The sequence below is a fragment of the Podarcis cretensis genome (assembly GCF_951804945.1).
Source record: "Podarcis cretensis genome assembly, chromosome: 3".
Lineage (NCBI taxonomy): Eukaryota > Metazoa > Chordata > Lepidosauria > Squamata > Lacertidae > Podarcis > Podarcis cretensis.
This window is the reverse complement of record NC_137172.1, coordinates 47,464,555-47,487,758: the sequence shown is the minus strand read 5'-3', so window position 1 is coordinate 47,487,758 and position 23,204 is coordinate 47,464,555. Positions and strand designations below refer to the sequence as shown.

The 23,204-nt window shown below is 39.6% G+C and overlaps 2 protein-coding genes across 2 annotated transcripts in view; one reads left to right on the top strand and one right to left on the bottom strand.

Moving 5' to 3' along the window:
• GPR137B (G protein-coupled receptor 137B) overlaps window positions 1-13,682 on the top strand; it is a 32,358-nt gene extending 18,676 nt beyond the window's left edge. The window contains exons 3-7 of the mRNA XM_079971203.1: window positions 3,708-3,930; window positions 7,122-7,269; window positions 8,746-8,870; window positions 11,110-11,234; window positions 12,170-13,682. Of these exons, the coding sequence (XP_079827329.1) occupies window positions 3,708-3,930; window positions 7,122-7,269; window positions 8,746-8,870; window positions 11,110-11,234; window positions 12,170-12,281 (733 nt within the window). The 3' untranslated portion in view covers window positions 12,282-13,682. The remainder of the gene's footprint in view (window positions 1-3,707; window positions 3,931-7,121; window positions 7,270-8,745; window positions 8,871-11,109; window positions 11,235-12,169) is intronic.
• Window positions 13,683-14,928: 1,246 nt separating this feature from the next.
• The window catches only part of ERO1B (endoplasmic reticulum oxidoreductase 1 beta), a 30,957-nt gene continuing 22,681 nt past the window's right edge, over window positions 14,929-23,204 (bottom strand). The window contains exons 10-16 of the mRNA XM_079971202.1: window positions 22,403-22,429; window positions 21,376-21,468; window positions 21,021-21,267; window positions 19,692-19,761; window positions 18,476-18,562; window positions 17,687-17,820; window positions 14,929-16,283 (exon numbers count right to left, since the gene is read on the bottom strand). Coding sequence (XP_079827328.1) covers window positions 16,223-16,283; window positions 17,687-17,820; window positions 18,476-18,562; window positions 19,692-19,761; window positions 21,021-21,267; window positions 21,376-21,468; window positions 22,403-22,429 — 719 coding nt within the window. The 3' untranslated portion in view covers window positions 14,929-16,222. The remainder of the gene's footprint in view (window positions 16,284-17,686; window positions 17,821-18,475; window positions 18,563-19,691; window positions 19,762-21,020; window positions 21,268-21,375; window positions 21,469-22,402; window positions 22,430-23,204) is intronic.

Here is a 23,204-nt window from a genome sequence, read left to right as displayed (position 1 = left end):
TTTGTTAAACATATGTTACATAGGTATGAAACATGAAAGGTGTAAAGTGTTTTCCAACTTGAAAATATCCATGGGTAGAGGTTGCCTAGACTTTCCTTCATGAGAGGCAACTATGGTCCTGTTTCTCTGAGCAAACATGGTAAAGTAAGAAAACCTTCTGTTTCTGTATTTGACAGGAGTGTTTTTAATTCATGGCTTAAGCATATTGTTTGGATGTGTTCACAAACACATGTTGTACTCTGCCTCTCCCTACCAGAGTTTTGAAAGTGTGTGATACTTAATCAGATTTCCATGGAACAAGTTCACAGGCTGTGGTTACTGTGCAACCATTTAACTACTTACTTTCCGAAGTACAAATGCTGCAGTCTGGGATCAGTTTCAGCAAAGGATGCCACTTTTTTAGTACATTTAAAACAGATTGCTGTTTTTATTTCTATATCTCACCTTCTGATGAGTGCAAGGTGGCATAGGTAGGTCTCCCCACCACCAAATTTATCTTCACAGCAACCCTGTGAGGTAGGTAAGGCTGAGAGTAACTGATAGGCTTGTGATTCATGAGCTTCATGGCTGAGTGGAGCTTTGAACACTGGTCTCCTGGGTCCTAGTCCAACACACTAACCAGGGGTAGACTTTGGTAATATGGCACCCTGAGTGAGGTCAGAATTTGGTGCGCCCCGCTCCAAATATATATTATTTTCACAATAATTACTTTGAGTACTGTAGCTACCCTAATAATAATAATAATAATACTTACTAGTAATAATGCTAGTAATAATAATAATTATTACTAGTAATAATAATAATTACTACTACTACAACCATGTGCCCCCTTGGCTCAGCACCCTGTGCAGGGAAACAGCGTACAACACCCTAAATTTGGCACTGCTATAACCACTACACCACACTGGTTCTGTAGGGTGTTGCACTGGATTGCCTTCAAGGTAACTTCCTTTGGTTTTCTGTGGGTAATTTGAATCTGTGGTGATCAAGTGACATTTATAAATGGCAATAATGTCAGTTGCTAAATACTACTACTTTACCAAACGTCATTGTGCAGAAACTTTAATAATGGCTGATCATGTACTGCACACATGGCAGCATTTGCAGCAGGCACCTGGTGGGCGAATGACAGTGAGATGTTGAACACAAGAGTCCTGTGTGCTGTGTGGCCTGTACTGCTAGACTGCTGTCCTCAAGTGAAATGGAGAACTTGGTCCCATCACCAGCATTGCAGTGGGATTCCACTGCCACTTTGGTTGGCTTCTGTACATGGAATTGTGTGTTTTGGTGGGGAGTGGGCAATCTTCTCCTTTGCCTCAGGCAGCAAAATGTATTAAACCAAGGTTTATTCAAACCTTTAAAGCACATTTGCCTCCTCAAATAATTCTGAGTATTGTAGCTTGTTAAGGTTGCTGAGAATTGTAACTGTGAGGGGTAAGCTACAGTGCTCAGAATTATTTGTGAGAAAGAGTGTGCTTCAAATGTATGGTGTTTGCCTTAAGCTAAGGAACTATTTTGTCATGGAGAAACAATGAAGAGTTTCATAGCACCTTAAAGACTAGCAAGTTTATTTATGGCATAGCTTTCAGGTCTCCAGTTCCCTGTATCAGACATGACAAGTTTTATCTTGAGTTACAGGGGTATACGTGGGGGGTGGGCGTGGAGAAGAGGAGAGTTACAGATTGTAAGATCAGAAGAAAATTAATTGTTGAAGAAAGGAGCTTCAAAGGAAGATTATATCATGAAACCATTGAATTACAATGAATCTACCAAAGGATTCATTGCTATCACTTGTGGCCTGAATCTGTTCAAAGGCTTTTAAAAAAGAAAATCACACAGCATGAATTAATTAGTTTACCAATGTGTTTTTAACAATTGCTTTGTCACTGGTAGCTGTTAATAACATAACTATCACCACTGTACTTTCTGCATTTAATTTCCTTCTGACCTCAATGTTTACAATCCCCATCCCACTAAGCTATGTGCCTATACAGTATTCCTATAACTCGGGATAAAATTTCATGCATCTGATGAAGTAGACTGTAGTCCACAAAAGCTTGCCATTTACACTGTTATGTACAGCCCAATCTCTGAGCGGAGAGAGATTTCAAAGGTGCAGATCATCCTTTGAGTTGGGTTTCCTTGGAATGAAGATCATTGGAGACTATCATGTCTTTTATTTACACTGAGCATAAGATGGGAGAGCTCACAGCCTTAACTCTCCAACAGATCTTCAAACAGTGAAGTCTCTGTGTGTTTCCAGCTCCAAAGGTGACTAGAACAGACTGGCTCCTGGCCTACCCTTTGACTACACCCAGGATGATATCGCCACCTGCCAAGTGAGGGTGGGAGGCCTGCTCCCTACTTTCGGAAACATCATTACCTAGTCATTTCTATGGCAGCACACCTGTAATGGCCAACTCTTTTTAGTCGAGCAAAAAGATGCTTAACAGACTTGCCTGTGGCCATTAACAAAGAAACTGGTTTGACCACTTCTACAGAATCCCATCTTACAGATACAGAACCACAGGCTTGGTGAAGACCAAAATATTATTTAGTATTATGTCTGCCCTGCCCCTCTCAAAAAACCCGGGGGCAGCAAACATCAAAAAGTTAAAACTATGCAATTTAAACTAAAATACAATTAATTTAAAAAAAATGAAAAGCCATCTAAAAACGTGTAAAATCATTTAGAACATACCTCCCAGTTACTAATTTCAAGCTTGCTATGGCCAGTTTTATTCAGCTATCAAATGCCTGGGTAAACAGAAATGTATTTAAGTATACATTCAGTATAGGGTGGTATACTAAACAAACAAACAAACAAACAAACAAACAAACAAACAAACAAACAAATAGCCTCTGAAAGTCAGTGAGAGAGATGCACCTTTCTCACCTTACGAGGGACAGCATTGTATAAATGAGGAACCACCACTGAAGAGACCCTGTCCCAGATGCCATCTATACTACCACCACCACCCCAATCCTATAAAAGGACATTTGTTAGGTGCCATAAAACTCTTCATTGCTTATGTGTGACAGACTAACACAGCTACTCCTCTAGAAATTAGAATCATAGAGTTGGAAGAGACCACAAGGGCCATCAAGTCCAACCCCCTGCCAAGCAGGAAACACCATCAGAGCACTCCTGACATATGGTTGTCAAGCCTCTGCTTAAAGACCTCCAAAGAAGGAGACTCCACCACACACCTTGGCAGCAAATTCCACTGTCGAACAGCTCTTACTGTCAGGAAGTTCTCCCTAATGTTTAGGTGGAATCTTTTTTCTTGTAGTTTGGAACCATTGCTCCGTGTCCGCTTCTCTGGAGCAGCAGAAAACAACCTTTCTCCCTCCTCTATGTGACATCCTTTTATATATTTGAACATGGCTATCATATCACCCCTTAACCTCCTCTTCTCCAGGCTAAACATGCCCAGCTCCCTTAGCCGTTCTTCATAAGGTATCGTTTCCAGGCCTTTGACCATTTTGGTTGCCCTCCTCTGGACACGTTCCAGTTTGTCAGTGTCCTTCTTGAACTGTGGTGCCCAGAACTGGACACAGTACTCCAGGTGAGGTCTGACCAGAGCAGAATACAGTGGCACTATTGTAGTGGAGGGTATATATTCTTGGATAACCCTGTGCATTTTATTAACACTTGCTAAAAGGGTAATCATTTAAAAAGCAATGGTTTCCTTCTTCCCATTTAGGTTGCCTCTTTACCTCATGTCGTTTGTTGTCAGTCTACTTTTCCTCCTGGTGAATCTAACGTGTGCCATACTTGTGAGAATAGAGAATTCAGAAAGGAAGATCATTGTATTGATTCGGGTTGCTATAAATGACTCATTGTTTGTGCTATGTGCCATCTCGCTCTCCATTTGTCTCTACAAGATTTCCAAGATGTCCTTAGCAAATATTTACTTGGAATCCAAGGTAAAGTACAACTTCAGACATTTGTACAACTTCTGGGGGAATTGTATCTTTGTGAGGTAAAGTGAGTGGTATATGTTGAAGAACAAGGCCCCATACATTTAAAGCAGTATCATATCACTTCAAACAGACATGGTTTTCCCCAAGGAAGTATCTATAGTTCTGTCCCCACAGTATGTGACTCATGAGAGAAAAACCCACTTTTTTTCCTATTAAGTCAATATGAATTTATGTTCATTTTATTAGCTTTAGGCTGCAGTCCTTTGCACACATACCAGGGAGTAAGTGCCATTGAATGCAGGGCCACTCCCCGCATTGCCTAATGGTAGAAGAAGGCTACTTGCTTTCCCTTTTGCGACAGAGGAATTAGGCTCAGAAACGACATTGTCCTTGAGTGCTTATGTTTTTACCTCAATTCTTGCCCTTTCCCCCATTAGTTGGGGAAAGTGCTAGGGATACAGAAAAACAAAATTCATAATATAATTCTTCTCAGTTAATTGCAGTAGCAAAGGTTATGGGCTGCTGTCTCCCTTCCTTGTCTTCATTTCCCCTCTCTTCTATCAGTGTTCCCACTTGTCTCTTTTTATTCAGATGTCGGCATTCCATCCCATGGGTATTTAATAGTCTGATGAGCATACCTGCTTTCCTTCCTGATCCAAGACCCACCAAGACTCATATTTGGGAACTTTTAGAAAAATGTCTTTTGTTCCGCCAGACAAATGCCACAGGCTGACTTCTTGTTCTATGTTGGTGCTAGTCCTTCATGCCAATTTAGTTTCTTATGGTAATTTGGTTATTTTAAAGAATTTTATGTAATTATTTAATGTGCTTAGGCTCCCTTTAATAAACCCAATTGAACACAGTGGGGCTTCCTTCCAAGTAAACATTGCTTGCTAGGATTGATTTGCTACTGTGCAATCCTATACATTTTTGATCAGGAATAAGTACTACTGTATTGATTTTTTCCTAGGAAAGTGTGCACTGGATTGCAAATCTTCAGCAAAGATGTTACTGCTTTGCTGTGACTTCTGGGAAATAAGGGTGGGGCTTGTCTGTGAAAATGAATTACCTCATGAAACCACCCTGTGGTGACTTGCGCACAGCACACTCTTTTCCAATGCACATTTCCATTCCCCCCTCTCATTGCTTGTGCCTGTTTCTATAAGGACAAACAGTACGGTCCCAGTACATGTTTTGAGGTGCATAAGGCCTGCACCTTGCAGAAGCTAAACAAGTTTGGGTATGTTAAGTGCCTGATCAGGAGAGTATCTTGGGTTCCATGATGGAAGAAAGGCAGGATATAATTGGAAAAGAAAAAAATATGAATAATCAAAGTGAAAAACAGATTCACAGATAGTTAATTTCCTCTTCCAAAACCCTTAGCCCAGGGGTCAGCAAACTTTTTCAGCAGGGGCCTGGTCCACTGTCCCTCAGGCCTTGTGGGGGGCCGGACTATATTTAGAAAAAAAATGAACGAATTCCTATGCCCCACAAATAACCCAGATATGCATTTTAAATAAAAGCACACATTCTACTCATGTAAAAACACCAGGCAGGCCCCACAAATAACCCAGAGATGCATTTTAAATAAAAGGACACATTCTACTCATGTAAAAACACACTGATTCCCGGACCATCCACAGGCCGGATTTAGAAGGCTATTGGGCCGGATACGGCCCCCGGGCCTTAGTTTGCCTACTCATGCCTTAGCCTGACTGAGTTATGGTTGGGTAGTTAAGGATAAGAAATCCATGTTTAGTGATGTTACAATGTATATCTTTTCTTTAAACAATTACTGCCACATTTAAATAGGTTCACTGCTTTATTGGATTCTGTTTTGCATACATATTATGTGTCAGCACTCCTGTATAAATAATTCAGAGTGGCACTGCAGCTGGTTGAAATAATCCACCATCATACTCAAATGTCCTGGTATCACATCAATGCATTTCAGCACAAAAAGTAACAAATCAGGGATTTTGGGTCATAACACCACAAGTGGTAAATCTGTTGGATATTTGGAATATACAGTGTTCGCTCTTGCACACATGCAATTTGGAAAGTGATATTACTTCAGCAGAAGCACAACAGAGCAATGATCCTTTTTTTGAAGAATTTCTGTTTGGTTTTATTCTTTCATTCATGACACAGAAATCTACAGCAATCAATGAACTGGCTGCACAGGGACTGACACATACACCTTTCCTCCATGGGGCTTAGGGCTGGGTTCATGGGTGAGGGCTACACCCTTCCCAACAACATTGTGAGTGAGGTAGGTAAGGCTGTGCATGTCTGGGCCACGGCTGTCCAGAAAGCTTCATGAGCTGAACGGGGACTCAAATCCAAATCTCTATAAGATCTTGGGAAGCATGGGGTGCTTATTAGGTTAGAGAAACTGCAGTGTAAAAGGCCACATAAAACTGCTCTGTCTCAGTTGGTTAATTTGGGGAAATACCATACTGAAAACGCCAGCTATATAGTTCCATTTTTAGACTTGGTTGTAATAGGATGGGAAGTTTTATTTCAGCTTGTTCCTCCCAGACTACCATAGCAACAACATTTTATCTCTAAAGCAAATATGTACATAGCAATGATTTCCTCTTTTAAGTGTCATCTGCTGTGTGTAAACTGTCCCACCACAGCTTTCGTGATCCTTTTTCCTACACTTGATTTCAGTTCCTTTAATAATGCCACAAGCCCTTGGATCAGCAAAGTGTCATGTGCTTATTTAAATATTCTTGGTTCAGACAGACAGCTTTTAAAAATGTGCTTAAATCTTGAAAATTAGACTAGATGGTAATAAAATCTCAAATACTAGAAAGATATATCATCTTAGATCCAACCCAACATATAAACAAACAACAAAAGTTGGTCTATAAGAGAGGCTGTGATCCTGTGCACACTTTCTTGGGACTGAATTCCACTGAACATGATAGGACTTCTTACTTAATAACAATGCATAGTATGGCACTGAATTATTATGAGAACCCAGCTGCAGAATATGGGTAAGTATGAGCACTGTTCATCTGACAGTACTAAAAGAAACTGTAGATTTAAACAAAACAACATCTGGGATGGTCCTAAGTAACTTGATGTCCAGCTATGCTATTCTCCTAGAATCATGGCATTTCAGTGCTCACTTTCCAAGCCCAAATTCAAGTATACTAAGATGTGTGTATTAATCTCTCCTTTAGGGTTCATCCGTATGCCAGTTAACTACTGTAGGAGTGATTGTTATACTACTTTATACATCAAGAGCCTGTTACAACTTGTTCATTTTATCGTTTTCTCAAAACAAGAATTCTTTTGATTACGACTGGTACAATGTATCTGATCAGGCAAGTACAGTACTTTCCTGTGATATCAAGATTCAATCATTCTTGCACTGATATTTGACTGCATAAAAGGAACGACCCCCTCCACCCATTTATCCGACATGAATTGCAATTAATAATAATTTGCCACAAAGGGTTCTTCTCACGTCAGGCTGTGCTTGGTCTGCAAGGTAAGAAATTTTTGTGCAGGACTATATGTAAGCTTTTAGATATCAAAGTTTTGTAGCCTTAAAAAAAAAAGAGGCTACAGAAGCTTACCTGGAGAGCCATTTATATGTAGGACTCATTTATATGCATTTTGTAGTCCAGGAATGTGATATAAGGAGGAGAGTAAGGCAGTATAACCACTTTGTCCTGCAGAAAAATAATGAACTTATCTTGAGAGCCAGTGTGGTGTAGTGGTTAAGAGTGGTGGACTCGTAATCTGGTGAACCGGGTTCGCTTCCCCGCTCCTCCACATGCAGCTGCTGGGTGACCTTGGGCTAGTCACACTTCTCTGAAGTCTCTCAGCCCCACTCACCTCACAGAGTGTTTGTTGTGGGGGAAGAAGGGAAAGGAGAATGTTAGCCGCTTTGAGACTCCTTAGGGTAGTGATAAAGCGGGATATCAAATCCAAACTACTCCTCTTCTTCTTCTTGAGGAAACCTACCATGTGTATCCGCCTGGTTTGGGCATGATGACTTCATAAAAAAATAACCCATGGAAAAGCCAAGAAAGCATTCCTTTTAGGCTATAAGAAGCTCTAACTGCCAGCAAGTCTTAAGTCTAATTGGGCTTTGGATTTTACAGATTTCACTGGAGCTACTCTTGTAATTAAATCATCACAGGATGCCCACCCAAGTAGCAGCAGCAGCAGCAGCATGGTGCAAGGTTCATTTGGCTCATAGGCAGAAAAGGAAGAGCTGCACTTGTATACCCCTTGCACATTTTTTTTTAACAAAACAACTGGCATGCTTTCAAGTGACACATTTAGTATCACATGTAGTTTAGCCCCCATTGTGATTCATTCCGAGAAATCCAGAACAAGGTCAGTTTATCCACGAGTGACTCATGGGTATAACCCTTCCAGCGTGACTAAGAACTAGGCCAAAATTGCACACTGTGTCTCTCATGTTATAAGTACATACCCAAAACAGTCCATCTACTTAGTTCAGCATGTTTAAAGTGCCCACTGGTCATGGCATCCTGACCAGTGAGATCTGCTGGTCAGAAAATCCCTCTGAAACCTGCCTGCCTACATAGATGCTGGTTCTTTGTTTATTTAGGCCAAGAAAATTGTAGGTGCATCTAGGCAATCTCTGATGCCCAGAGATGTATTTTATGCAGTTGATTTTCACAGAGAGTGGTGAAAGAGTTGCAGTTCTGCATGCAGAAGTGTTTTCCTTATGCATTCTGCAATACATGGAGGTTGTGGGGTTGCTAGCAAATGCCGAATCTAGTTGTACATCTAATACATATTTAACTTTAATTTTGCAACAGGCAGATTTGAAATGTCAGTTGGGTGATGCTGGATATGTTGTATTTGGAGTAATCCTGTTTGTATGGGAACTTCTCCCCACATCCTTAGTGGTGTTCTTCTTCCGTGTCCGAAACCCTACAAAAGACCTAGTAAGTTATATTTTCCCCACATTCAACATATGCCCACTTCTTGATATTCTGTTTTTTTTTAAGGAAATGCCTCTCATGTCATAGCAATGTCACATGTCCCTTCTAAAATCTGAGTGCACACATTTATTGATCAATACAGACACCACCCTTTGTTTTTGCATAATTATTCTTCCGCTCAGCCCATTATGCTCTAGAGTCATTAAAGGCAATTATTTCCTGATGTTAGGGACTCTCAGCTTTAGGGGAAGGTGGCACAGGGTTGTTGGCTCAAAATATCTGCATTGCAAATATTTATGATAAGGACGCGGGTGGCGCTGTGGGTAAAACCTCAGCGCCTAGGACTTGCCGATCGCATGGTCGGCGGTTCGAATCCCCGCGGCGGGGTGCGCTCCCATTGTTCGGTCCCAGCGCCTGCCAACCTAGCAGTTCGAAAGCACCCCCGGTGCAAGTAGATAAATAGGGACCACTTACCAGCGGGAAGGTAAACGCCGTTCCGTGTGCTGCGCTGGCTCGCCAGATGCAGCTTGTCACGCTGGCCACGTGACCCAGAAGTGTCTGCGGACAGCGCTGGCTCCCGGCCTCTAGAGTGAGATGAGCACACAACCCTAGAGTCTGGCAAGACTGGCCCGTACGGGCAGGGGTACCTTTACCTTTACCTTTTATGATAAGGAAGGATTTGCTTGCCTTATTCTCGATTTATTGTGACTCACTATGAAATCATTTAAGAATTCATCTTTTTAAAGTTACATTTAAAGCAGAAGTTTGCAAAATGTTACAAAGGAGAGGGGACAGATCAGTGTATAGTGCTTCACTTTATTTAAACCAGATTCTTGTTTTGCATACTTGTGTTCCAAAATCTTTTTATGTAACTGATGTAGCATTTTTTTTACTTTTTTGGTATTTCCCCAGGCTGGAAAATTAGGGAAATACACAAAAACATTTGTCTTTAAAATCAAAGGTTCTTTAAAAATTAAGATAAAATTGAAAAAAAAAATCATTTTCTCATCTTCAATTCAAATCCTAAAGATTAGCCTGCATAACCATATTAGAATGCCGGCTACCTCCTCCCACCTTAAGGCTCTTACAAGATGCACCCCTTGCTTTGTTTATCATTGAGCCTGATGAAGCATTATGGAGAATTCTAAAGCTTGCATACTGTTTTGTGATACTTTTGGGGCCAACCACAATATCTCCAAAATATGGATTTTGGAATTGGATATTTTGAAAATTAGCCACTAGAGGGGAGTAATAGCCAAAAAAAATAGTAATACACTGTACTATATATGTGACTGGAAGTTTATAGAAGTACATAGCAGAGCTTTGTCAACAGGGAATTAAATGACAACTTAAATTGCAATAGAGACTCCTTTGACTAAGTTTGTATTACTTTATATCTTATTTAAAGAAGATCCTCATAATTTAATTATTTTTTCACTCATGACACTATACGTTTCACAATGTGAGACACTGGGTGAAAAATGGTTTCTTCTCAAATCTAAGATGACAAAATAATGCCAAGCTAATCCAGTTTCACCATGATAACAACGAGCAAATATAATTCTGTGGCCATTTTAGTATGCCTTTTTTAATAAAAAAAATGACAACACTGGTATCGTGAGCAACCTAATAATAGCTGTTGACTAGAAGATAGTTCAGTTGGTAGAGCATGCAACTGTTAATCTTGGGATTGTGCAACTTTGAGCAAAAGATTCCTCCATTTCAGGTGGTTGGACTAGATGACTCTTGTGGTCTCTTCCAACCCTACAATTCTCTGATTCTATTAATTTGGACCCCTGTATTTAGTTTGGGACATTAGAGTTCAAAAAGAAATTGCAAAGATTCAATGTCAAATCAGATAACAAAAGACGAGATAATTTGGGTATGTCTCAATGTAGAATGGGTGGCTTGTAAGAGTGTAAATTAGAACAGATAAGCCAGATCATTTGCTTACTAATGATACTCTCATTATGCTTTGGAAACTTTGCAAGACTTAACTTTATATTGTCTGTTCTTGTTTGCTCCCATCATTTCCCTCCAAGCAAAAGGAGAAGGAACAGAGGCTATATTCAGAAACGTTTACCAGAAGGCCAGCATGTAAATGAGTGCACAGAAATGTGAGACAGGATAGGAGAAAAGTGATTAGAATTCTCTGCATTTCTCTTTAAAGACATTTGTCAAATCACAAAACTTGGCAACGGGAAATGGGTGCAATGCAAAATAACTTCTCTTTCATCCCTAGATAAACCCAGGGATAGTACCAACTCATGCGTTCAGTCCAAGATCTTATTTCTTTGACAATCCTCGCAGATACGACAGTGATGATGATCTGGCGTGGAGTATATCACCGCACAGTATACATGGCAGGTGAGGCAAACTGATGAACAGAGCCAAAGGGAATTGTGCCCAGTTGTGGCAGAATTCTAGCTTTGGTAGCTTCTGTGACTGGAGCAGAGGTAATTTTCAGAATTTCCCCCTTTCTCCTGCAGTCCCTCCTACGGTCCTCCTAGAGCAGAGTGGAGGGGCACATGGGCTTACAGAGGGAAGGAGTAATTAGCCTAGGCTACTTTAAAGAGCCTTCTGTCAGCAGAGGGACACAATTGTACAACACCCATTAATTTCAAGGGGGGACCTATTGATTTCAAATGTTCTACTTGGCTGTATTATGCCCAGTATTTTACAATAAAAATTTATTCTTTACAGTATTCTGCTATGCTTCTGTGATGCCTAGCTTCTGTCACTCAGGTTTATGTGTGATTCCAACCTCTTTCTGTATACTCCATGGAAATTTGAGTTTCATTCCCCAATGCCCCGCATTATTAAATTGTACAGGACTGGGAGACACCAGACGAACAGGAATTACTTCCTACAATTCATTATTCTACACAAAGCTGGGAAGACAACCAGCTAATCAGGTTATAAATGTTGGAATCTTTATTAATGTGTCTCATCAAAATATGTTGCATGTAAATGAAAGTTGTACTCAGATTTAGTTTCCAGTACAATTGGGGATTGTCAGCATAGAACTCTTGATGACCTGGATTAACAGCTAAGTATAAAATTTAAGCCAAGCCACAGTGTTATGTTCTTGTGTGATCCTATGCCCCTCTAGCAAATTCCTTTCCAGCTGCAGCAGGAATTCATTCCAGGAACCACAGGATTGCAGCAAACATGTCTGCACAATTCCTTGAACCAAAGGCTGTCTAGTGCCTGCTTAGAACTTCACAGGAACACATGACCTGAAGTATTGTTTTATCGTCTATATTTTACCAAGTTAATTTCTCTTTAATTTTGTTTTCTAGTTTCTCCCCCGATTACTATGACTGGGGACATCAAACCAACAGCTTTATACCTCACATTGGATCCTTGCAGCAGGATTATACAACAGTGATAGAACGACCAAGCCCTATGTAGCACCAAACCAATGCTGATTTTAAAAAAATCAACATCAGTAATAAGGCACAAGTTACAGGGGCATAGCATGGCCCATGGAAAAACATAGGAGTAAAAACAAGCTATAGGTTTACTTAGTTAAACCATACAGGTTTACCATAGTTATATTTTCATTCCAATATGCCTTGCTTAGGATGTGATCTTGCAAAGATTTGCACATGTACTTTAATTATACATAGGAGCACTCCTACTGAAGTCACTGTGTCTCCTTTTATAATGAAGACAAAATACAGAGGTGTTATTACAAGACTGCAGCTTAAGAGAAATATTTGTATTCTGTATTATCTATTTTTATGTTGGAAAACTACTGCTATAAATTTATAGCCCTTTTCTTATATTGTCACTGTTTATATGTACAGAAATAGTTTTGTGTCTCATGTTGTAATGTATTCAGTAGGATATGATGATGATGATGAGTTGTGACCATCATACAAACTATTTTGGCAATGTTGATATAAAAACATTTTTAAAATACTCCTAGTTCCAACAAAACATTCATTATAAAAAGTCTAATATTACTTGATGCATGTATGGAATGGATGACAAGTAAGTATTGCCAATTGTGATTAATGAGAAACTGCTAATTTTATATTCAGTTTCTTGGGATCCTACCATGAGGAAAGAATATACATAAAATAAAAAGCTTCCATGATACCTATGAGCTCAGCATTTGATATAAGCAAACAACAGATCTGTATGTAAGCTTAAGAATAAACACTGTCCAAGTCTTAATAGAAAACCAAAAGTTTTATTAGTATTTATCACTGTATATAGTCCAGAGTCCATTTTTACCAGTATAAGATATCTGTCCAACATTAATTATTACTTGTGTTTGTCAATTCCAATTACTAGCCATGACTCTGCCAATATTTTTCATGAATCAGCTGAACACCAAGTGATCATCTAAAGATCAGGTGCCAAATTCAGCTCTTTGCCTTTTATTGGTAATCCAAGCTTCATTTACATTTTCTGTTCAAAGTTGCAGGTACATTGGTGCAAACTATGTTGTATATTTGTACAATGACACTTTTAGACAGCATATGAAAAGTGCAAGGCCCATTTTTGAGAAGAGAGGGCAAATGGGGTGGGGTAATCTTTGTCCCTCATTTGGGAGAGCGTTTTGTAAACGAGTATTAACTCGGGAATTAACAAGGGAATTATTGTTCCTAGCAGGATGCAGTCTTAAAGAAAATGTTACCACTTTATTCATTACAGGTAGCCTGTATACCACAGCAACTGAAAAAAATGAAGTGAGTGGGTGAAAATGGCTTGGTTGACTAAGCTCAATAGGTACAATATAGGAGCCTGCTTTTGCCCAGCTATAAATAAGAATATCAAGGTTATAGCTACCCTATCCTCACATACAAAAGAAGCTGCACCAAGGAAAGATGATGCTTATGATCTAAATTATACAAATTTGCTCTTTTTGCAGAATTCATTTTGCTTCAGGCACAGAGTCGGGAACTATACCCACAAATTGAAAGACCTGCTTTAGCCCAGTAGGACTGTCAAATTCTGATTTCAGTCACACGGGGCCCCACAATAGGACCAGAACCAAACCAGGTAGACTGGGGTATATCTGGCAGAATCTGGTGTTTACTGAGTTTCCAAACCTAGCTACTATTTAATGAGTTTATTTTCCAGTTAAGTGTCCATCAAATTGCTGAATTGCTGCCCACGTATATTTGGAACTTCATTTTTGAAGTCAATTACTTGAGACATTCATTAGCAAAGAAAGAACAGTATGTTTGCAGCCCACTCAGAACAGTCACATGAAGTGCCTGTTCTCTCACTTCGCCTTCGCCTCCATCTAGACCATGCCTGCAGGACTTGCAGCGGGCAAACAAACATGGTGCCAAAAGTCACTGATGATAGCCTACAAGGCAGACAGTAAAACTAGGAAGCTTAGAGGCCTTCCTGGGCTAGAAGCTATAAAAGCCTGACTCTCATTGCATTTATCAATCAAAGTGTGCCATACTATTCAGTACAATTTTGGTATAACCTTCTCATTTGCCCTACAAATAAAAACCACTAACTTGGATAGTGTTTTTGTTACAAACAGCCCTTTCTTCCCCTCATGTTCAGTAAATTAAGACTGTAATCCTATGGCCTTAGAAAAGCAGTACCGGGGCACATAGAAGGCTGTGTACACACTCCAATTGAGGCTGCATCCAGTGTGTTTCCATCACTGGTTCCCATCACATAAGCCTCAAGCCATATCTATCCTGTCGTTTCTTATGAAATGCTGCATTTCCCACCAAAGTAAATTTGATCAGAATTGAGACAAAGTATGACCTACCTGCAGTTAAAGTCTGTAATGTGTACAAAGCCTAAATCATTTCTCCCTCTCCAGCCTAAAGGTAGAACTCTGACATCGGAGGGGGAGATCTGAGGTGAGATCTGAATGAGGCACAGCAACAATATATTAAAAGCCTCCTGTGAAAGCACTTTCATTATAAGCAAAATATAAATGTTTTGAGCAAAAATAGTGCTATAACCATCCGCTCATGTTCCTTCCCACATTTTCAACTGCAAAGTTATGGAGTGGTGTAACACAAAGCTAGCAACATAAGTGTATAAACGCAAACCACAGTAAAGATTACTTAGATTAGAAGTGTTTAAGAGCACTTTTAATTCATTTTAATTCAGATTATTTTACTTATCAAAGCAAAACTTATGTACAAATCTATATACTGTACCAACATTGACATTCATGCTGTACTCAAACATCCCTCACTAAATACAAATATTACATCACAGACAGCTTCTAAGTCAGCTGCTCCATCGCACGTTACAGAACTTCTCTTCCTTTGTATTTAAAATTTTAAAAATTACTTGTTTTCTGCTATTGTTCTGCAGTGACTAAATGAAAGTCCCCTTTGCAAGAAATGATTGAGAATCAAATTTCTGCAGAGCATACCCGTTTTAGTACAGACATTGTGTATCTTTTTGTAAGGTACAAATAGGAGATTGCATAGGCAGGATATGCAGTACTGAATTCCGAGAACTGACACTATTTTTAAAGTGTTTGTTTAGGAGGATTTTGCTTTTAGTCTCACAAAAATATTACGGGGCTTACCAGAACAGGGAGAATGGGTGTCAATCTTGAAAGATTGCAAGTGGTAGAATTAAAATTTTCTTAGCTCTCTAGAAATTGAGAGAGAAGTTTTGGCTACATAGTAAAGAGCCAACAGCAGTCTTGAGCAAAGCATTTCAAGCTAGCAGCACTTCACTCTAAAGGCCCCTTCAGTGGACACGCATAACAGGAATTGAGGGACTCTGGAGTACAGTAAACCCAGTCTTGTCTCCTCACAGAGAAGGCAACGGTGATATGGAGAAACAGAAAATTAAGTGGGAGGAAAGGAAGCAAGTACAAAAATAAAACAAAATGTGATTAAAGAATGCTGGTCTCCCCTGGGTGCCAAGGGGCTTATTTTAGTAAAAATTTACTAGCCATTTCAGCTACTGTTAACAGACATCAAAACACAGAAAATCTTTTAACAGCACCTGGTCCTTCAGATACAAACAAACGTTAAAAATATGACCACCAGCTATTTTTGAGCAACACTGCAAGGTTTCCATATCACCTGACTTAGTAAGTGCAGTTTGATGTAAATCAAGAGTCTCTGAATAGACAAAATAATAAAAGTTCATAACAAATGATGGTTCAAGAGATGTACAAAGATAAACACACTGAACAGTGGAAGGATGAACATAATTTACATGTTTAAAGTTAGGTACTTCATACTTAAATATTTTGTCCAATGACTAACCTTTCCTACCTTAAATATTCAAGTTGGTATTATACCCCCCCCCCTTAGAACAGTTTGTATAAAGATTGATTTTGTTTTTCCCAATGTCAAATGAATGGTTGCTTCCACCACTAAGTAGAAAAGCCTTCGTTAACTTCTCTGTTGTAATAAAGCTTTGAAATTCTGCAGTTCTCGTATACTTGTGGAAAGCCTGTGATGCAGCAGAAAAAAAGTTTGAGATTAAAAAGATTGCACATTGTAATCAATCTCAAGTTAGAAACACTAAACTCCCTAGTTTGAGAGTCTCTGCCTTGAGGGCACTAGAAATGAATTCATTCCTCACAGTCCAGTACCTTTTTCATGACACAATGACTGGCAATATTACCTCACAGTGTTCTTTCAAAAAAGTTCATTTCACCAAAAATGCTGAAGAAAAAAGTAACTTTATTATTACTTTTTCACCTGAAATGTTTGTGTGAATCAATACTTTGATATAAAACAGGATTAGTGTCCTGCACAACTGAAGATGAAGTCCAGAACACTGGAACTTCTATTCTCAGTGCGGAAACCGCAGTTCTCATGTACGTGACTAATATATATTTAGTATCTTGATCAAAATAAAAATGTTCTTTTTGAAAACGTATTAGGAGAGCCCTTTTAAAAGTGTGGTTGCTGTGGATTCAACCCTAGCAGCTGTTTGAAATATTTGTAGATTTTTAAAAGCAAACCTGAACCATTTCCTATTCCATGTACTCTTCAGCAATCATCAGGTCAACCATCAACATGTGCTGCTTATGTAACTTAATGAAGCTATACTACTATTAAAATGAATGGGAAAGTGAAATTATGACCCCAATATAACTGGGGTCCCAGCAACTGCTCTAAATAGGGAAGAAAAAATGAGGGCAATATTCAAATATACCCATCTGCAATCAGAGTGGACTTCTGCTTGTGCAACAGTAGTTCCTGTTCTCCCCCAAGTATGCTTTAGCAGGTTTAGGAAGGGAAGGAAGACTTCTGCTTGCTTAAATGTTGCACAACATCATTGGTATCTGGCCTGTATCACATATTTTTTGCTTGTTTTTTAGGTTGTAGCACTTAGAGCACTGGTGTTTTTTATAACTCCCCCCTTACAGTCTTGTGTGTAGGAAAAAAAACCTAATTACAAAGCACTGAAGAGGTCCATTGGACCCCAGGAGTAATTTGACTTTTATTCTGCTCCAAATTATCTTTATGTTGACACTTTCACAATGTAAACTTGTAACACTGATATCTCATTTGTAATGTCCTTTGGTAAACAGAACCCCCCCTCCCCCGCTGCATTCAGCTATTGGAATACATTGGACCCCTTCCATCATTCACTATGAGCCTAATATTTCACCTAGATGTTTCATTTGTTAATGTTTTCTCTTCTGTTATAAGCCCAATATTTAATGTTGAACTGGAGTTATTCTGAAATCAAGTTACAGCTTTATTTTAAGCTAGGATTTTAAGGGTTTCTGTTGGATCCCAGTAGCAGATTGATATGGGGGGGGGGAATGGTGCAGAAGAATTTAAATACATAGCCTATAACTACATAGCTATAAAATAATTAAGTGTAAAAATATAACTTGCCTTCCAAATGCATTTAGAAGAGCAACTATTTCTTGTCGTGTCAGTTGAAAACCTTTTGATGGGCTGTTCTCAGGAAGGTTTTTTATTTCCTTTTCCGAGAATAAGATCTTCAAAGCAGTTCCTAAACCTTGAGTCTAAAAAAAACACAGTAGAACAGCAAGAATACAGAACCCCCTAGTCCCAAACCCCCAGCTGATAACAGAAAGGTTTTATATAGCTTGGACACATGATTATCATGCAGCAATTAAAGCTTTTCTGCCACCAACCTTACACAAAGTAATACATGCAGTCTCCTGGTCCTTTACCATTTTATTTTCAGTTCATATTAATAAGCTCATTCTCAATAAAATAATAAAACCCTGTTTTCCAGCTTTTTCCATTATTCTTGATGAATATATAACTGCAATACAAAGAATACAAGTCTCGACAAGGTATGATTTATATTTTATAATTACTAAAAATATTCCTATCATTGTACATTGTACTGTACTCAAAACAACAACTAAGTACAGTTTATGCAGCTGGAATTCAAGGCACAAGTCTTTGTATAAACAAGACTGAAATTATGTGAGTGCATACTAAGGCTAATAAATATGGGCTTTGTAGTGACACGCACCACTGTACTGATATGAACCAGCCACAAAAGGCAGAGTCCCAACCCCAGGGTTCTGGGTCTGTTGCAAGGCAAGATCCCCAAACTCCTGGCATCAGAAGAATGTGCCAGAAGGTTTTGCATGGGAGACCATTTCACAGCCCCAGAGCATGTTAACTCACAAAAAAATCACATACCTGCAATTTGCCCCATAACCTGCACTTATCACATCCAACACAGTCCATTATGCGGGATATGTTCTTGAAATGTAACCTGAATTCTTCCTACCAATAAAAACAAAACATAATTTTTAAAGATACAATAAAAAGTGTGGATTCGCCCCTCAACCGCCATCCATGTGTATGAATTCATCTTCTCTTTTCAGTACTAACCACCAGGTGGTGTTAAATCTGCACCGGTGCTCTCACTAGCTCAAAGTGCAGTTCACAAACCCCCTTCTAACCAAGGCCTGCAAACTGGTTACTGTACTTTCTACACTAACCACTGTCAGCTCTGAAAAGGAAAAGGTTAATTTGCACATGAAAGGTTAGGAGACTATAAAGCCAGCTGGGAACTCCAAACCCTCTAATCATGGCTAGGATAGGGCAGTATTACATAACCATATCAGTTATTATAGGAAATATTCTGATTTGCTTTAATAATAAACCATGTTTAATACAGTGGTACCTTGGTTTAAGAACAGTCCGGTTTAAGAACAATTTGGTTTACAAACTCCGCAAAACCAGAAATAGTGTCTTGGTTTGAGAACTTTACCTTGGTCTAAAGAACGGAATCCAAACGGTGGGAGGGTACTGGTGGCGGGAGGCCTCATTAGGGAAAGCGCACTTCGGTTTAAGAACGGTTTTGGTTTAAGAACGGACTTCCGGAACGGATTAAGTTTGTAAACCGAGGTACCACTGTACTGTTTTGCAGAACAGCAACATATTAAGGTAAATGAAAGAACCATTGTATGTGAGCTCCAAACGTAATGTGATGGTGCTAAAATTAGGCAAGTGAATACCATGGGCTAGTCTAAAATAAAAAACAAAAAACCAACAGGGCGCGTTCAATGATGCAGCCCATTAGCAAAAATGTACCAGAGTTTTATGGTCAGTGGAGTATCCAGCATGTTTCTAGAATTTGCTTAAGTGCTTCATAAATGTGTGAGAATTTAGAAGTAGGTTATGGTTTGCTGAGGAGTCTTACTCAATGAAATTAGAGAAGTTCTCATGCTAAAGCCACAGTCAAGACCAAGCAGTTCTCTATTCTGAATCATATTCTAACCAAACCAATTTCATCTGTCCCCAAAACACCTATAGACTCCCCCCAAAAAAGATTAATGCCTAGTTTTTAAGACTTTTTGCCTTGTTTGCATAGCTTATGTAAACATTTCACTGGCATTATTGTATTTACCTTTAATGATTTTGCCCCTTTTTTGTCTCCAGCAAACATGGATTTTTCATCAAAGTGCATAGGGAACGACCTAAGTGAACGAAATATGTCAATGATCAAAAATAATCTAAAAACTCTCAGTCTATTGCTTAGAATGAAGTGAAAGGGATCTACGTTGTACAATTTCTCAATAATATCTCAGTGGCAAATCGTAATTCACAGCACAGGATGGCAGAACACTTGACTTAGTCAGAAGTCAGTGTTAAGGCACATGTGATTTGAGACTGAGTCAGATCTTCCTTTACATGCCCTCCACAGCAGGGGTGAGGAGCTGGAAAGGCACATTTCCTCATGAAGAACCTCTCAGGGGCCACGGAAATGCATATGACTCTTATGCATACTAAAGTCAGGCCTTTCTACACACAAATCTCCCTCTATCCAGGCAAACAAAATACATTTCAGCGCAGTTCAAAAACACATTCCAGCCAAGCAAAAGCACTTGAGGAGGGCGTGGAACAGGACTGGTGAAGAGAGTGGTCTGGGAAAGGAGGTGCTTTGAGTGAGCAGAAGACAACTTGCAGCAAGGGAATCAGGGAGTGCCAATTGACAGAGAGTATTAAAGAAGAAACAGAAACAGCAGGGGGAGACAAGGATACATCCAAAGGCAGGCTTGGCAAAGACCTCTCTGCCCCACCTCCTGCAATAGTCCTGGTTCCCTTCCTGAATTTTCAAGCTTTTACTTGTAGAGCTATAAAAGATGGGTATGGGCAGGATTCTATTCAATTGTTCACCATGCAGTAAACTTGCTCACGTCTTCCAGTGTTGGGTCAATGGATACAAAGGCACTGGAATAATTGACAAACCTGAGACCCTTTATTTTTTAAACTGTATAAAAAAGTTCAGAATTTCATTTTATTCATGTTTCAGATAATTAAATAACTTTATACATAATAGGTGACTTATATTTATGTTCCAGCAATGCTGCAATAAATTTTGTCTGCTTAGATCTCATGAGTGCAAAATTACTGGCTAAGAGACTGAAGGAAGAAGTGGGACAGGAAATAGGCCAAATTCAAAAGGCTACATGCTCTCCCCCCCCCCCAATTTTGTACACACGAGGGAAACTTCCTCTTGTCCACAGTAACTGTGACAAAAGCTAAGTGGAGGGGTTTCCCCCCCCATTTTCCAGTGCTTGCTTTTTGTTTCGGAAAGGTTAAGAAATGTTCCTGTTATATTTTACACTCCAGATATCCCTTTGATGCAATTTCTTGTATTTTCTTTTAATCCAATATTGTTCAAGCAGCTGTATCTAGTTGCACATTAAATTTGGGTATGGGAAGGCACACTTACTTTGTGTCCCTGAAGATTTCTAACAAGAGGGACTTTGTCTCTGTATCCTCTTGGGAATTTCCAGTGTAAAGATCTACAATCGAACGCTCGAAGTACGATGCGACTTTTGACAATGCGCGTAGTTCCACCAAATATAAGAAATATAAATTTTTTAGCCTTCTTGGACCTTCGCTTTTTGTTTCACTGGAGTCAAAGCGATGGATAAATTCTTTGACATTGGATCCCCAACGAGGTCTCCCCCAAGTTTCTAATCAGAGAAAAACAATTTTGGACAAACTGAATTATGCTTGCACAGAGATAACAATTAACTTCCCACAATAATGGAGATGATCACAGTATTAAAAATATAAAATACCTTCAAGTAGATAATTTGCACAAAGATGTATGTTGATACTAGCATGAAGTCCAGAAATGAGCTTATAGAATACACGTTTCTCAAGACAGAGACCTAGGTAGAATAAGCATTGTTAAAAAGTGAACTCATGAAAGCATGACTCACAGGCCTGCATTTCTGCTAAGTAATGGGCTACAGTGAGCCTTGGGCTAACATCCCCCCACTCTTCGAGCTCATAAGGAAGCTTTCGAGTTGGATTGTAAACAAACCACAATTGCCTATGGCCTAATAAAGGCATGATTTCCAAACTCAACTATTCCTCAATAACCAGGCCCACAAGTTTGGACATCAAAGTGTGATTTATTTAAAATGGGAAATGGTTCTCTCCTTTTCACTGTGTACCAGAGGAAGAAGGGAGAAGCCAAACTTGAGGATCATTGTGATTCATTCGTGTAGTAGAAATTTCTCACTGTGTCTGAACTAGGTGGGATCTGAATGTGCAGAAGTGGCATGGAGGGTGTGGGAAAGACGAAACTGGTGAAAGGCACTAATGGATAGCATATTTGAGCATATTATGGGATGAGAGGTAAGCTTGGGAAATAATCTGTTCCGAATACTTTTATAAACACTTTATTTTAATGAGACCTATTCAATCTGAGCTCTTACAGTTTCCAAAAGGTGTAAGAGCACAGTTCCTACCTCCAGTTTAAGTGACCCTGCAGTGTTAGCTGTACAGATGCATTACAATCTATCGGAGGTAAAAATCAGAAAGTAATGTGGAACCTTAAAGATTAACAAGCTAACTGTAGCATGAACTTTCATGAGCTACAGCATTTTTATCTCTAGCCTATGAAAGTTCATTTCACAGTAAGTTCATTAGTCTCCGAAGGTACTACAGGACTCTCTAGCAGCTAGAGAGTCCTGTAGTATCTTTGGAGACTAATGAACTTACTGTGAAATGGACTTTCATAGCTGCATAGCTGGACTAACATAGCTATCCTCTATTTTGGAGGTATAGAAATGCTAATGAACAAGGTACTTTGCTCACCTTCTAGCCATGTATAGAAAGATTCTCCTGCAAGCACAGAAATAAATTCACATTAGTAGCTTCAACAAAATTCCAGATTTTTAAAACACACTAGACAGAAACCAAAACACAGGGCATATGATTTAAGGAAAACCTGAATCTGTTAAAGACTTGATTCTCCATCTGTCCCCTTCACACAATTTAAATTGTGCATTGATTTTTCTATTTTGAGGGGCAGGTTTCAACATCATACATCAGAATAGCACCATTTTTGCAAGTACCGCCCCCCCCGCACAAAAAAGGATGGACAAGTATTTGTGTTCCAAATCCTAAGTCTTGTTCTGTATGTTTTTATTCTCTTTCTCACGCCCTGCCCACTTTTTGCTCCCTCACCCTCTATTGTAATTCAGCAACAGTATTCAGTATTGAGGTATTTTAAAGATGTACCGTATTTTTACATCTATAAGATGCCGGTTAAAGCCTCAGCGCCTAGGACTTGCCGATTGAAAGGTCGGCGGTTCGAATCCCTGCGGCGGGGTGCGCTCCCGCTGCTCAGTTCCAGCGCCTGCCAACCTAGCAGTTCGAAAGCACCTCCGGGTGCAAGTAGATAAATAGGGACCGCTTACCAGCGGGAAGGTAAACGGCGTTTCCGTGTGCGGCTCTGGCTCGCCAGAGCAGCGATGTCACGCTGGCCACGTGACCCGGAAGTGTCTCCGGACAGCGCTGGCCCCTGGCCTCTTAAGTGAGATGGGTGCACAACCCCAGAGTCTGTCAAGACTGGCCCGTATGGGCAGGGGTACCTTTACCTTTACCTTTTAAGATG